At 40.5% G+C, this 16,765-nt stretch overlaps 1 protein-coding gene across 1 annotated transcript; it reads right to left on the bottom strand.

Annotated features, from left to right (window-relative positions):
- Positions 1 to 2,359: 2,359 nt before the first annotated feature.
- On the bottom strand, positions 2,360 to 12,712 carry LOC124687205 (1,4-alpha-glucan-branching enzyme 2, chloroplastic/amyloplastic-like). The gene is made up of 22 exons (XM_047221018.1): positions 12,580 to 12,712; positions 12,334 to 12,482; positions 11,762 to 11,991; positions 11,379 to 11,477; positions 11,239 to 11,281; positions 10,984 to 11,043; positions 10,430 to 10,510; positions 10,232 to 10,348; positions 9,979 to 10,062; positions 9,147 to 9,268; positions 8,547 to 8,666; positions 7,125 to 7,254; positions 6,922 to 7,032; positions 6,639 to 6,767; positions 5,961 to 6,064; positions 5,186 to 5,330; positions 4,668 to 4,815; positions 4,438 to 4,538; positions 4,052 to 4,129; positions 3,045 to 3,200; positions 2,547 to 2,621; positions 2,360 to 2,449 (listed from the first exon to the last, which is right to left on the bottom strand). Exons 1-22 carry the CDS (start codon positions 12,710 to 12,712, stop codon positions 2,366 to 2,368), a joined length of 2,499 nt encoding a protein of 832 aa, XP_047076974.1. The 3' UTR covers positions 2,360 to 2,365.
- Positions 12,713 to 16,765: the final 4,053 nt, after the last annotated feature.

Here is a 16,765-nt window from a genome sequence, read left to right as displayed (position 1 = left end):
GCTGCGAAGGAATTGAGCCCAGCTGCGAGGCGGAGGTCGGGTCCGTGGCCGCCGGACCTGCAGCTGCGAGGCGGAGGACGGGGATGCCGCCGGGGGAGCACCTGCAGCTGGAGGAGGCGAGGGTACGGACCAGCTCTGCTCTTTTCCTTGACCTGACAGATGGATCCCACTCGTCAGGGTTGACTTCCCAAATCCACTCGTCCTATTCCCAAATTGAGGATTGAGGTCTTGGCCAGGGGATCTACCGACGGTGGGAGCTCGGGGCGGAAAAGGACGGGGCGGGGGAGCTCGGGCGGACAGGCAGCTCCGGCGGCTCGGGCAGACGGCGAGCTCGGGTGGACTGACAGCTCCGGCGGCTCGGGCAGACGGCGACCTCGAGCGGACGGCCAGCTCCGGCGGCTCGGGCAGACGGCGACGCCGGAGTTGAGGTGCGGCGGCGGCTCGGGAGCCTGTGGCGGCTAGGTCAAGGACGGGTCGGGAGCACTTGGCGTGGTGTGGGAGAGAGCCTCGCTCAGGGAAGGAAGGAATCGAACCGAGCAGTTTTCTCACTTGGCGATGGCAGAGCGTCGTAATTAACTGCTGCTCCGCGCCGGGCTGCTCCGCGGATCAGCGAAATAGGTGTTCCGCGAATTACACAGGCGAATCGTCCAGATCCGTGGATCTGGCTCCGTGGAGTTGCCATATTCGGCGCTGCTCCGGGCCGGAGCACCGCCGATCTAGGGGCCGGAGGATTGCCGAACACGCTCTTAGTAGCCTTATTCTAGTAGTACAACAAAAAGATGTTATGCATCATATAAGATTATAACATAAGTAGACACGAAGTTCCACGTTTAGAATCTTACATGCTTTAGTGCGTGTATGTTAGTGCGTGTATGTTGATGTACTGAGATATGCTAGTTTGTATATTCCGTTTTGACGCTAAAAGTACGTCCGTTTCCAAGTACTAATGGAGATGATGAAGTGTGCAATGCCAAGGTCAGAACTTCTTACCTCAAGCTTGGGACAATCCATCAAACAGTTGGTAGAGGACCAAAAACAAAGTATGATATTCTGCACTCTATCATCATGGAAGGCTGAGGCCATTCATTGATCTTCATACGAAGAAAATTAAGAACACCAAATTAATCTAGAAGAGACGCCCTGTGGTGCTGTTAGGTGCTATCAGCCATTTGCCCAGTCGAGAAGAATGACGGGATGGAGATGAGGCCTGGACATGAGCCACGGTGAGACGCCAAGAGCTTCACTTGAGCGATTTGAGGATAAGTACAATGAAGACCTATGCTCGTCCGGTCGCTGAAATTGAAAAGATGATTTGACAGAGAGAAGCAAACATGAACAACCGATGTCAAGAATTGCAGGTAGCTCTGATTAGATCATCCCCTTGGAAGATGTGAAGTTCACCAGAGATTCTCTCATTGGAAGACAAGAAATCCGTTAGAAACCCTCCACTGCTGTGGATCTGGTCATATAGAGAACAAACGAAGATGAAACAGCAGAATACTTAGAGAACACGATGGTTCACAAAGGGAAGCTGAGAGGATAGGATATTTAACCCACTGAACGTTCGCATGCTGGAGGCGAGGAGGTGGATTAATAAAGTTAAGGTAGAACGACCACCCATGCAAAACGCTACAATTTTTCCCCTTCCTCAGAACATGAGAAGAGGACATGCGCTAGGATGGATAACTATGATCTTACATTTGAAATCCAACGGGTAAAAATAATTGGGGTGATGTGGCTGCACCAAATTTCAGCTTGTTGCAAACATTAAATGAACCTTAGTGGGGATGAACTTTATAGATATTATAGATAAGTGATAGATAATAATTCGAGTCATTCCACGAGGTTCGTTTTCAACGAAAAATCGAAAATAGAACTGGGGCGTTGGCCCTGCTGATCAAATAAATATATAAAACATCATGAGTACTTTTTTTTCGAAATGGACATCATAAGTACTATCATTCGAAAATGGAGCATAAGTCTAATCAAGCATTACAAGAGAAGAAAAGCATCTATGCTGAACTGGCAGTTGAGAGGGTAGTAGCAATTATCTATGGGCCATCAGGAATTACGAAGACATTGGTATTTGGGAGAGGTTTCATCACCGATTCACAAAATCATAACACATATGAGCATGTTTTTTCTCACGACGCCCTCAAAATTTGGAGCACAAATCACAAAACCATGCTGTCTAGTCGATCCAGCAGTACTCGTTGAAGCCGAGATCTTATTGAAGCCATAAGGAGAAATGTCTCATGGCATGAGAGAACCTTGCACCTGGTTGCACTGCCCAAATGATTTTTCTCGGAGATTTCTTGCTACTAGCAACAACATCGTGCACAATTGCATGTTGCACTTTGCTGTGTCAGTTCATTGGAGCATAGACAACACAAGTTCTGCTAGGAGTGTACACTGAGAATGAATGGGGCCTGTTGTCATGTTGACAGTCCTGCAAGAAACATGTGAAGCACAAGTCAGTTCACATTTTCCAAGGATGAGGTTACACAGGCATACTATCAGCCACCACGCCGGAGCAAAAGGCTTACCGAAGTGAAGTGCTCTGCAGTGTGATGGATCCTACCAAATCCACCAAATATTCCAGCGTCCGAATCTAAGACCACCTGATAGAAAGAAGACATTATCAGCACCCAACCAAACAAGTTCATCTGTAGCTGCCTTACAACTAAACTTTCCAGGTAAATTCCAAAACATGAATGGGCTGAACCCTGCAAGAACCAAGATTGGGCATAGAACCACCCGGTATAAGTGGTCAATTCTAGTCATCTGAGCTTGTGAATAAGTTTAAAAGGCTTGTGACAGAAACATCAATTCCAGCAGGTGCCAAGCATTTGTACTTTGCTTCCTATGTCTGCCTGTACTACAGAAGCAAATAGAAAAACTACGGGATAAATGGAACTAAAATACCTGGAGTTCGGACTACCAAGACCCCCAGCGTATTCAGGGATAAACATGAGGTAATGTGTACAGAACAAGTGTACAGTGCAGAATATTAATGCGGCATGGGGAATGCGTGATAGCTATACCTTATACATCCCAGGATTTAAACAGCCAACACGGTAGTCGAAATAGCTGTTACTGCAGTGGAAGTTGAACACAAATACCAAGTCCCCTTTTTCAAACACGATTACCTTATCTTCCTCATGTTTCCGAGACACGTACTGATGGTCTGATGTCATAAACTGCAATTACATTGACCATTTCATCAGCTAACATACGTAGGTGCCACATAATGTTAGAGGAAAGCAATAATCGTAAATTGCTAATATCTTCCTACATTAGCAAATATGATTATATTTCCGAAGAAAACAGAAATGAGTTATTGTAAATCAACTACCCCGATTTCAAATATGAGTTAGCACCTGCAAACTGAAGACTATTCAATATTTTCCAGGTGACATATTCGACTAAAGTATAGAAAATAAAGAGGGAAATGTGTAGCTTTGTGTTAGCTTCCATGGTTGAAGTATGGAGACAATAGAAAGGAGAACATGGACGAGTGCCCCTAAAGGAAACAATGGAAGATTTACAGTAGTATCACTGCCTTCTGTACAAATGTAACTCTTCTATCCAGCATATATCAAAGTAAAGAAAGGTCACTTCTAAAAAGAACGGCCGCATAATATGCCTCATTTCAATAAGGTATAGAAGAGAATACAAAAAAGCGTCCATAATATATAGAGGCGCAATTCTTTTGCATTCTTCTTAAAAAAGGGGATATAACGCCTCAAAAATATTGGTATGGTTTTTTCTATTTTCAAGCTTAATAATTCAAATATGCAACATATGAAGAGGATTAATGCATAGATATAGCACCAAACGTGAGTACATGGAATAAAAAATGCTGCAGTTTGTTTACGTGGGTTAGTTCACCATATTTAGGATGTTCCTTGTACATCCAACCTTATTTGGACTGACAAAGTGACGGCGGAATGAATATGAATAGAATGACACGACAGAAGCAATGAAAAAACGCTAATAAGTACGGCAACTCAATCTCGCAGGAGCAAAAATGGAATAAAATAGTACATACTCCATATTTTCCCTCAAGATGCTGCATTGCCTGATCAAACTGCTGCATACCATGATACCTAAGATATTCTGCATCACCCTGACAAGTAAAACATAGGAAAAATTCTTATTGATGATACATATTACTTCTTAGATCAATGAATCAGGATGCATGGATTTTGTATTTTTATCTAAAAATTAATATTTATGGTTCTGTCCAAACACTAATGTGAATAAGAGCAGAGGACAAATATGAACATCATTTGGGGAACCATGTTTAATAAAGCACTGAGGAGGTAAAAAGAAGCTCTAAATTGACTCAACTTTTTAACTGAAACTTAATTGACTGAATGGAGGTAGAAATTACTGTTTTTATTAATAGGAAGCTATAGTGCAAAGGAAATTTACCAGGTCAAATCTTCGACGGCATTTATCGTAACTGTTGTTGTTTCCTGGGATGAACTTTCCAGTTGGAAGCACTTGTGGGCCTCTTGGAAAGTCTATCCATTCTGCAAAGTAAAAGTTAGAACAATAACCTTAAAATTAATGGCTTCCTCAGACATAGTAAAAGTATAAGTGAAACAAATGAATTTTTTTATCAAGATTCAAAGAGCGTGCAGGAAAATATTTATTCTCACCAGGATGTCCAAATTCATTTCCCATAAAGTTAAGATAGCCCTCTCCTCCTAAACCCATTGTGATAAGTCTAATCATTTTATGCAATGCTATTCCACGATCAATGTTAGGTGTCGAAGGTCTGTCCAGAGCCATAAAATCATACATATCCTGCATCATTAAAGCAGATAAGGTTCTCTTGCCATTATCAAGTCAATGTAGACAAGGAAATTACAGTTGTCACAGGATTAGTTAAGAACAAAATTCTATTATACAGAGATATTGGTGGCAACCATTCTCTAGTGCATAAGAGCTAATGAATATATGGGATATAAAGTGATCACGTGCTACTAATATGAGAAAAGGCAGGGGCACTAGTACATAGATAAACCTATAATCTAGTTTCCATTTAGCGCTCTAGAAAATCAAGGGGGATGTGTATATCATTAGAAAAACTCAAAGATGTAAAAAAAAATAACGAAGAAGCACAATGGCACTAGGCAAGGTCACAGTTTGGTAACTAGAGAAATTATGTGGTTACTTTGTCCATCAACCAGAATGCAATAGTCTTGTCACCAACAAGTGCTTGATCATGACTTTCAGCATAAGTAACACACTTCTCCAGCCACCTTCTATTTGTTAGTGTGTGCACAATGTCACCCATTTTCCAAGCTTCGTCACTTCCCCTGTTCAAAATGAAAATTGCCATTCAGATTTCAGGCACCAGATATTTCGAGTCGATAGCCAGAAGGCACACGGAGTAGCGAAATTTTACTATTCCAAAATAGAAACTTAATTGTAAAAAGGATAGAAACTTAAAACAGCTGAGACAACAAAAATGATGAGAGATACAAGTGAGGATGGGCATTATTAAGGAAAGTGTGATGTCATTATACGAAAGCCTAAAAGTTGGTAACTATATCATATGTGTGTAGTTATGCCCATTAGTGGACTCAAGAACAATTTAAAGCCTGGGCAAACAGTAAAATCAAAGGCTTAGGGTGTTTCTTTTTTGTCAAATATGTATGAAAATAGGCTGTGCCGGCCAGAAGTCCGGGCAATTGCCCGGGCAGCAGGGATGCTGCCTCCGCCACTTCACTTATGCTGTGCAAACTGCAAAGTCACAACTACTGCTCTCTCTGTGCCTGAACCCAGTAAACTAATAATGATACATGTTTATGGACATTTATCTGAGTCCATTTGTGCAGTGGTGTTACACAAAGGAAATTTTGAACTATATTCATATATAGGGCACAATGTAATCTTATCTCCAGTTAAAAAATTACCATCTGCATACCAACATGTTAAAAACTTACTTGAGAAGTTCAATCCATTTGTCAGCGACAGCCATATGTAAGCGATAGTCAAAACCAACGCCACCAACTTGAACAGGAAGGGCAAATGTAGGCATTCCACTAACCTGAAAATTCAAATGAAAAACCAACACATCAATTGTAAAATTATGCTATTATTTGTTTCTTTCTGGAAAGCTCTGTTTTAGAAACTGGTTTGGCTCAGAATAGGCCTACAGTATTAACTGACTAATCTGCCATAACCTTGTATTTCATCCGACGTTCACAAAGTTAAAGAAAGGAAAGTTTGTCACTCCATGGAACCTACGTCTAATTTATGGATAAGAAAAGAACTTTGCACATCAGGAACTTGACCTGTATCTGACCATGGTACTACCCAATAATTTCATATAAAGCAATAAACAAAATGACATTGCATATTTATGTACAAATAGGAGCTAGTAAGCATATCTTAGTTACTGGATTTAGGCCATAAGAATGATGAACAATAGTACTTTCAATAACAAAATACTCATGTAAGACATGATTCCCACGGGTCTCAACTTGATATAGCAAAGTAATGGCACATTGCGCACTGCATTTCTGAATTTAAAGCAATTTTTATATGAACCTACAAAAACGATCGCCACCACAAATATGTCTAATAAATTCATATTGAAATATAAATAAGAAAACACTTACATCTTCACCAATAGTTATGGCTTCAGGATAAAGCCCATGAATTAGATCATTCACGAGCATCAAGTAAACAACTGCATCTACATCAGTGGCAAAGCCAAAATATTCATTGTAGTTCCCTGTAAAGACTACCTGAAATGTAGTGCAGTTTTTAGAAGAAGAAAATTAGGTTGGAAGCTTGGATAAAAAAATGACTGTAGAACATAAATAAAATAAGCTAAGTGCAATCTTATCAGAATTGCCCTCGTATTTAAGATAAAATAACAACAATCAGGCAATGAATTACTTGCAATCCATGGTGGGTATACATCATGGAGGTCACACCGTCAAATCGGAAACCATCAAACTTATATTCCTCTAGCCACCATCTTGCATTGGAAAGTAGAAATCTTATAACCTGTACAAAACATAATAATATTGGAGTATTCATAGCCAGATTAATGGAATAAATAAAGAACAGATGGCAATAGGAGTTCTATTGTTCCATACTTCCCAATTGCCGTAGTCAAACACACGCGAATCCCACATCCAATGATGACCCCGTGAACCGCCATGAAAGTAATGTGTATCCGTGCCATCAAAACCGTTCAACCCATCCAGGGTATTACTTGATGCATGACTGAGAGAGACAGAAAACAAAGATAAAGCTATGTAGGAAAGGGGACTGAGTAAATAACCCCAGGATGTTCATGGGAAAATGGGTTAAGATCGATCTCAACAGGAAGGTAAAGCTATAGAACAGAAAGGCTTTCAAACCTGCATGAACAGTCCAGTCTGAAACTTTCATGTGGAGCCAGCACTATAGGTGCAGGTGCAAGAAGGGGATTCAATCAGTTTAGTGATATGCTCTATATTAAGTTTGTTTGAATATCAAGTTATCTAGTTATTTCCATAGGTAAAGATTTTGTTAGTCAGAAAGTTAAGATTAGATCTGCATCAGCAGGACCTATATATAAAGGGACCTAGGCCTAGTACATGATAACCTAGAACCCATAAAGAAGAAAAAGGGAGGCTTTCCTCCAGTAATCGTGATGATGGTACATAACTACACAAGGATCTGCATGGCTACGCTCTTTGGAGCCTAGGACGGGAAAGAAACTGAAAACAACTTTTTTTTCTCAAAAAAAACTGAAAACAGCTTGAAAGCTTGTCCTGTACATGGGTATCCCTATACTTTATTTCCTGTAAAATTATTGATCTTATTCAGCAAATATTCACTTATTATTTTTTGAATTTAGGACTTAACTAAATCATACATGACCAAACAATTGTTCGCCCTCTGACATCACTACTTCTACCACAAAAGCAATAAGTAAATAGTTAAATTTCTATATTTCATAATGATTGGCAATAAGAACTAAATAGTAATTTATCTATTTAGAGAGAGTGGATGATTGATTTATCATTCGGATCCATGAGAATTGAAATAAAGAATCAAGACTAGCATGAATTTACCCACCCATAGGAAAACTTATACGTCCATAAATTACAAGAAGTTGCACACCGAGTGGATTGGAAATCTTTAGTTGATAAAGCATATGCCTCTATTAAACTTACATATTTGTTAAACTAGATTATGAGAATTATAAATTTATGGGGATCGCAAAGGATTGCACCATGATAAGAGCTGAGATCAGCTGAAAGGCAAATCCTCATAAAAAATATCATAAAAAACACAATTCGATAAGGCATAATATCATAAATTAACTTCTACAAAATTAACTTCAAAAGTCTATTTAAAATCATGCTAACTTAATTTGGCTAATGACAATAATTAAGCCATTGGATATCATAAACTATTAAACTTCAATATTGAGTACCAAACATAAACAGATTTTAACGCAACTTATACTTGTCAGCTTAAAAAAATAAAATCAAAACAACACGTCAACCGCAAACTGTACTAAGTACCTGTGAACAACATCCATGAGGACAACCAAACCAAGCTCATGAGCTCTATCAATCAAAGATTTCAAATCTTCTGGTGTACCAAAACGGCTACTTGGTGCAAAGAAATTGGTAACATGGTACCTGTAATGAATAATAAAACATTTAACAATGGTGCTTTGTTCGTGTAAAAAATGAAAATATATCATTTTAAAATAAAAAATGGGTTGAATGATGATTTAACTTTCATTTCATTGGAAAGGAAGCTAATATAAATACTGATAAACATGACATGTTTATGCTAGTATGGCAGACAGGTGCAACATACTACCATCCCTCCATACAAACATGGTCAATATGTGTGTAATCACTCTATCATGCATGCTTTCATATTCTACCCGTTATTATATGCCATACATGCATAATATTAATATAAAGTTGGCACAACAAGATGTCTAATCTGAATGAGAACACATGCAGTAGTTGAAAGATAGTAAGGAGGATTCTCTCGCGTAAAAAATAAAGGATGAAATATGGTAGACGAAAAGTTGATATATGAGTTTCTCCATAAGTCCTATGGACTCTAGAAATGAAAGAGAGACATAAATCGATCCAGAGAAATACCCAAAACTTCCATAGTATGAGTGCTCTTGGATTGCCATTATTTGCACTGCATTGTATCCAAGTCTTTTAACTCTTGGAAGGACCTCATCCCTAAAGTTTGCATATGTGTTTATCTTTGGTTCCTGATCATGCGGAGAAATCAGTAATTATTGAAGTGTTCATATGAGAAGGCCACCGATAATCATTATTATTTAAAAAGGACTAAATAAAATTGATGAAAGAATTATATAAAATTGTTTAGTAGTTTGATAGGACATAAGAATATGGCATTTCACGAATCATGTGTCTAGAGAAAAAATGTAGAAAAGATGAGGGACATAGTTGCTTTTGTTTAATTTCTGACATGAAAATTTAAAACATAAAAAATGTAAATAAACTGTTTGTAAGGAATAAAGTAAATTATTTTTTATAAAAATGTTAATTTTATTAGAAAAATAGAAATTTTAGCATTAAAAGATGTAAAATTCAGACTTATATTAACTTAAAGCTTTGAATAAATAGACATCAGATTTTGGAAATGCAGTAACTAATATTTTCCTGAAATAGTCAAAACATCATATTTGAACTGAAATTACATTATTCCATATGTCTAGCATGTGCTTTAGAACTTGTATTAACTAGTTATATATTGCACAGGAACCCCATTTTCAGATTTTCGGAAATAATTTTGTACTTATTAAGAAAGTGGCATAGGAAATGAGTTCATGATAAGTTATCACTTATAAGAGGAAACAGGACAACAATACTGAAATACCATTCTAACAACCTGTAAATTAACTTGAACTGCATATTGCTAGCATCATTTAGGGAATACAGGGTAAAGATGAAATACCGGGCTACTCATGCCAACATGTGTTTCATATATCCGCAGTGATTTTGGTCGTTTAGGTTGTGGATGCTTGAATACATACTTCTCCTGCATATGCATGTAAGTAATTTCATACTGGTTAGTAAATAGAAAACTAAAATGCCAAAGGCAAATAGAAAGTTGCACAGCTTGAAAGAACACTGAAGTGGCTTACCATATTTTTACTATCCAATAAAAATGTCTGAAATCTAAAGCTACAGAAGGCGAGAATAAATACCTCTTCAGGAGGATCATAATATATGCCATTGTATGGTATATCTCCTGGAGCCTGCACAGAGTACTTGATCCACGCAGGAATTGAATCCTTTATCCCAGATGGAGTTTCCATTCGCACCTAGATGTTCAAAAGAGCTGCTGAGTATTACAGGACATGTTCATGAGCCAAAAATAGTTGACAAGGAGAAGAAAAAACTACCTTTACACGTGAGCCATGAGGAATTGGTGACGAACCATCTGCATTGTTTGGCAGAAAAATCTCCCAAACACCTAAGTCATCCTGAAAGCAATTACACTGGATATGAGCATTGGTCCATGAGGTACCTAGTCCAGCATGATTACATAATAAATAATCATTTACTAGTGTACCTAGTCCAGCATGATTATTTATTATGTAAAAAGTCTTGGTCTTATATTGCAATACCAACCAAAAAACAGTAAATGATGTCTATATCATAATAATATGTGTGCAACACTCGCAGAAAAGGGTAGCATGCACATTGTCACTATCAACCTCCTACAACAAAAGCATCAACGTTGATACCTAGTAATGGACTCACATCAACAGCCAAGTGAAAGAACAGAGTCCAGTGGAATTAATACTCCTAGTCCTAGACACTGTGAACTCTATCTATGGCACAACTCTGTCGTACATGTAAAGTGTATATTTGATACCTTTCAAATAGATATAAGCAGATCTAAAAAAAAAATCTACAAAGAAAAGATGATATATTTGCGAAACTACATGCATACTTTGCTCATAGGGTCTGCATTTGGATCCCAGTTGTTGAAGTCCCCTACTAATGCTGCAGACTGCAATCAGAAGCAGGAGGTTAGTTCTTAACAAAGCTAGTAGTGCAACTTAATATGATGCTGATCTGGGAGGGTACAAAATCTGGACCGTCCAAAATATCATAGGATAGCGGACAAACAAGTGGTTAAAAGATAGAACTATCAATAATTCAGTATAATGCTCAGATAAACGGTCAGTGTGTCAGAAGAACATACGTGTGCTCCAGGAGCCCATTCACGGTAAGTGATACCTTCAGCGCTGCATGGGAAATGGAATGTAGATACTAAGTTATTCTCTTGTAATACATAGAAAATTGGAGACACATGCTTATCTAGTCAAGAGTCAAGACACTTACCTGCGATTAAATCCAAACTTGTCGTAACCACGGGAAAAGGCATCCATCCCTCCTTCATACTGGTCAATGTCTGAACGTAATCTCCTATATAGGCTGTACCTGTTTTTGATCCATTAAGGCACAGTGAGATTGCTAGTACAGCTCGACCATGGCCTATGGGCTTCGTTCTTGCAAAAGCGAAAATAAATTGATCACACCATGCTATACATTCATCAATTTAGTCAATTACAGCTGGTAATCATGGGCGTATGCAGTTTACATATATTGCAGTTCTTACCGTACTGTCGTACTTTTGTTCGGTTACCAGCTCAGTTAATCCTAAACTTGGGTTGAAACGGTAATTTCATAAAAGAAAAGTGAACATGGATAGAAACAAGGCATACCGGTACCCAAGATGGTACTTAAAGTCTCGGAGCATTGGGTCAATCTCGTATATTTGCTCTCCATTTCCTGGCTGTGGTACATCACGCAGTTTCTCCCCTGTAGACGATTCTTGGTCCATTTTGGTCATGCCTTCAGCGTCAGCTTCTTCAGCAGCCAGATTTGGCTCTGAAGACCCAGTATTATCTCCACCTGCATCCTCTATGACTGAATCGTCGTCGATGAATGGTACCTGGAAGGATGCGCAAGCAAGAGGTTGAGAAGAAGAGTGGTACACGTACATAGTTGTAACAAGTCAGTCCAGTGCTAGCGGTTTTATTTCAGATCTCAACTATATATCATGCAGGCAAGTACTAACAAGTTGATAGTTCCCAATCCCCAAGAAATTAGAAATCCACGTTGCGCATACAATGAGGCATGAAAGAGGACGTAGCGCAACCTACGTGTGAAATCAGGAAATTCTTCAGTATCTGAATCCGCTAGACAGAAGAGAACTAAACAGGATCTTCAAGTGAACCATGCAAATACGGTGGTAAGTAGTACTGGTTTTGTAAGGGCGAGATATTTCAACTACCTCCAGATCATCCGACTGGAACTGAACGGAACCGTCGTTGGAAGACGGCGGCATTCCGTCGCTCTCGCCGTCCGGGATCATCACCTCGCCGGACGCGCCCCCCGCGCGCACGGCCACACGCCTTCCGGAGCCTCCGACGCGAACGGCACCTACAGGCACCGCCACACCAGGAATGCAAGAAAGATCAGCCTTGATCTTGGAAGGACGGCACGAGCGAAGAGAAGGGGAGTGAGCGCGGATCATTACGAGGGAAGCAGGGGGGCTTGTTGCGGCCGAAGAGCAGCTCCGCCCCGCGCCTCCGCCGTTCGGCGCCTCCGGATCGAGGAGCCGGCGCCCCGACGAGCCCCGCGCCGGAAACCGCAAATGCCGGCGCCGCCATCTCGCCGCAGCCGGATCGGATCGGATCGAACCAACTGACCCGCCCTGCTTAAACCCTCTGCGGCCGCGGGAGCGAAATGAGGAGGGCTGTGCTAAAATTAGGAGGGGAGCGGAGTGGGCGAGGCGCGCTATATAGCTACTAGCTAGCACGGAGGGAGGAGGGAGGAGGGAGCGGAGGCTTCACGCGAGGGTGGCAGCTCGGTGGTGACCACCGGGTGGCGTGGGCAACGCGCGCAAGCGGAGGTGGTGGACGGCTGCATGGGTGGTAGCGTGCGCCGCACCGGCGGAGGAGGCCGTTGCGGGACAGTCCAAGGCCAACCATGTCTGGGGTTTTCTGCGGTGGTGATCGCGCGCGCATCCGTTTCGGTTGTGGCAGGATGCATGCCAGGTGGTGTAGCGGCGAGTGAGTGATGAGTTGGCGGTGCTGGGCGAGGAAACAAACCAACGGCGGAGAGGCTACTCCTGTAGAGCTGTGTTGTTGTCTAGTGCACATGATTTTACTCCTTCCATCCGGCTTTTCATGTAAATGAACAAAACACCCAAACAATACACCACGTCACGCGCCTGAAAAGCTTGCAGCGTGTGAGTATCGACGGACGGTCCAGACGAGACCACCGGGTAGAAATACCCAGTAGCACCTAGCCTAGGTTTAATGGGTGCGGGCCGAAAAAACATACTATTTCCGGATCTCAATTTTTTTTTTTGCATGTAGACTATTTTTTATACCTAAATTTAAAAGTACGTATGTAGCTTAGACAAAAATGATAAGTTTCAGATGAACAGTTTAAAGAAAACTTCTCCCTCCCGAAATTTTTGTAACTTAGTAATCGGGGAACTATATAACTTAGTGGCAAAGTAAATTTAATCGGGTTCTACATTACCTAGGTTCTGAAAATGCGCGTTATGCTTCCGCCACACTTTAGGGCAAACTAATTATGTGCATCTGACTTCTTTGCATACTATTAATACTTGTATGAGAAAACAACATAGCTGTGTGAAAGGGGTGATTCTTAGGTCACATGTGGTCCATGCCGTCCAACCTCTGCTGAAAATCCCTGCTGGCCATCCATATGCCCTCTGTTCGGCTGCTCATTTCAAGCCACACCGCTAGTCGAATTGCTCCTTTTCATTGATTTGTGGGTTTACTTTCCATGTGGCATGCTCGTCAGTGCGGTTGGCCACGTCTTGCTTTGACGTCTTAGAAGAAAACCGAGGATAGAGACACGGTGAGTCGGTGACAGCCTTGTGGTTTGGCTAGTGTCGCATTTCATCTCATGTGGATGGCGACGGTGTACCCGGTCACTGTGGCGATCTACCCGTCACTGTTAGGTACGGGGCAAGGGTCATCTTCTTAAGCATGTAGAGAAAAGGGGCAAGGTTGAGCAACAGTTCATGATCTCTTAGGGCTCCCGTGAATGATATCTTAGGAAAGTAGTATGGTAGCATTTTCCCGAAGAGACCCTAGGTTTATATCGAACTGAGAAGTATGCGCTTCGGAAGATTACTTCTAGCAATACCTCTCAACCTTTGTGGAATCTTTGTTTGCTGGACCAACCGTTTATCTTTTTTTATTTGTATTGATGGATGGAAATAGGTCAGAGCCAAGGTTTCCCTTGCAACTATGCACATACAATAGAAGATAAAATGGATCATCATTAGCAGTAATCATATAAATATGTATCAGAGATATATATGTGGGTGATGCATACTTGTGGAACCATAGCCTACAATCGTGCTCAATATGGCTTTAGTTGTCCAACAAGTACCGTACTTGCACCGCGAGATACGTAGTGGAGTTTCGAAGATACCCTAGGGCAATGGATGAGGGTGGGGTTCACGGAAGTTGCTCTGTTTCGTCTGATTGATCCACCGACAATTCGTACGGCGGGACGGTATGGTCGAAGCTCACCGTACCAATAATCGTTAAGTTTGGTTTCACTTCATTTTGAGGTTCTGTTGACTTGGGCATTCCTCCATCACGTGATTCTTTCTAAATATATCATCATAAAACGTCCATTTCTACAACGAAACAAATTATTAATGATATTTATACCTCTAAGCAACAATTAGTGACTAGTGGCAGGTTTGAGGAATAATCTCGTTGTAGCATCCCGACGTTTAGGACCAATCGAGGGGCAGATATAGAATTTGTGCACTTGCACATGAAAATGTGGGGAGATTTGTCGCGTTCAAACCTAAAACATCGAGAGATCGAGTCTTCTTTTATCTTGATAATTTGGGTAACTCATCAGATGCATGCGATAAGTTTTGACATGACCTTTCTTGATATTCCTATTTTGAGGAAATGTATTTGAATTGAAATTAGAACTTGAACTCATGAAATTCAAATCATATTTGTATTACATATATAAGAAAATTGAACTAATAAAGATAAAATACAATTACAATAAAGAAATGATATCAACATATTGCACAGTTATTTTACAGAGAACAAATAAAAGAAATTATAAGTACAATGTTTAGAAGAAGAAAAAAGGAAAAGTCCCTAAACTACATTTTATCCTACTTCTTCATATTGTGACCTGCAAAACAAACGAACAAACAAACATATACGTTTGTTAAGGTTAGAATGTTTGCATTCACTAATGGTGAGGCAATTTCTCAAATTCAGATTCAGATGAGGGAATTGCACATTCCACCATGTTCTGTTCATAGTGTTGCACATATCACCATATCAACATACTATTTGCACATTCCACTAGTTCTTGTTCTGATTAGTTGCAAGCAAGTCTAATTAATTTCCGACTAACAACTAGCCTAGTAACAAAAGTACAACACACAGTTATTTTAGCCAAGTGCATGCCAAATATTTTTGACATGGTGAAGCCATATAAAGAGAACAATTGAGGATGCTTCAATATATTCGGCAACACATAACGAGTGGACAATTCTCCCTCCTGTTATTTTTAAAAATCAAAAACATTTTTAGTTTCAAAAAATTCTGAAAGGTATGGATTCAGTGTTTGATGTGTCCCACAAACGTGCAAAATATCAAACTCCGTCCACGTTATGTGGTTTTAATAGCGGATAATTCAAATCATCGGACATTCATATCCAGGAAATTGAAAATGATCATGATAATATCCGAATATGGAAGAGCATGAAAATGGATGTGATAAATATCCGGATTCGTTTTACAAAGACAAAAATAAAATGGTATTAGATTTTGAACAAAATGTGGATATGGAAATGGTTATATCCATATCCAAATAAAATTATGCTTGCCTATTTTAGTAATTTGTTATCACCATATTTTAGACAAATCCAGAGGTGGGCCGGGCTTGTGAGATTATGAAAGAATTCTAAGGCGGCCTGGCACAAAGGGTTTTGGGCTGAATTGCCCGTGTATCTTTATTTAGTAGTTTATTATTTTAGATAAGAGATAGAATCTTACTCGTGCACGGTTTAGTGCACGCCTTCCTTAGAAAGTCCCCTGGACTATAAATATGTACCTAGGGTTTATGGAATAAACAACAACTCACGTTCAACCCCAAAAACAAACCAATCTCGGCGCATCGCCAACTCCTTCGTCTCGAGGGTTTCTATCGGGTAGCGACATGCTGCCTAGATCGCATCTTGCGATCTAGGCAGCACAAGCCCCACGTTGTTCATGCGTTGCTCGTATCGAAGCGCTTTTGATGGCGAGCAACGTAGTTATCATTAGATGTGTTAGGGTTAGCATTGTTCTTCGTTTAAGCATGCTTACGTAGTGCAACCCTTGCATATCTAGCCGCCCTCACGCCTATCTCAGGTGTGGGGGCGGCACCCCGCTTGATCATTATTTAGTAGATCTGATCCGTTACGATTGCTCCTTGTTCTACAAGGATTAGTTTAATATCTGCAATAGTTTGGCCTTACAATGGGGGGGAGGATCCGGTGGCACGTAGGGTGGCGTTCGCAAGTCCTAAACGGGATGTTCCTAGAATCAACTTCACGTTGGTTTTCCGGCCTTGTTTAGGATCGGCTTACGAGCACCGTGCGTGGCCGCAAGGCCCAACCTCGGAGTAGGATGATCCGGTTATGCGGTGAAAAC

The sequence above is a fragment of the Lolium rigidum genome, chromosome 2 (assembly GCF_022539505.1).
Source record: "Lolium rigidum isolate FL_2022 chromosome 2, APGP_CSIRO_Lrig_0.1, whole genome shotgun sequence".
Lineage (NCBI taxonomy): Eukaryota > Viridiplantae > Streptophyta > Magnoliopsida > Poales > Poaceae > Lolium > Lolium rigidum.
Note: the sequence above shows the minus strand (reverse complement) of the source record. Positions and strands in the feature narration are given on the sequence as shown.

Excerpts from the sequence above, each read along its gene's own strand:
- LOC124687205 (XM_047221018.1), bottom strand. The coding sequence starts at position 12,712 with ATGGCGGCGCCGGCATTTGCGGTTTCCGGCGCGGGGCTCGTCGGGGCG. Across the intron at positions 11,044-11,238 it reads AATGGGCTCCTGGAGCACAC|TCTGCAGCATTAGTAGGGGA; the intron begins GTATGTTCTTCT and ends TTCTGATTGCAG. Across the intron at positions 4,539-4,667 it reads AAATGAATTTGGACATCCTG|AATGGATAGACTTTCCAAGA; the intron begins GTGAGAATAAAT and ends TTTACTTTGCAG.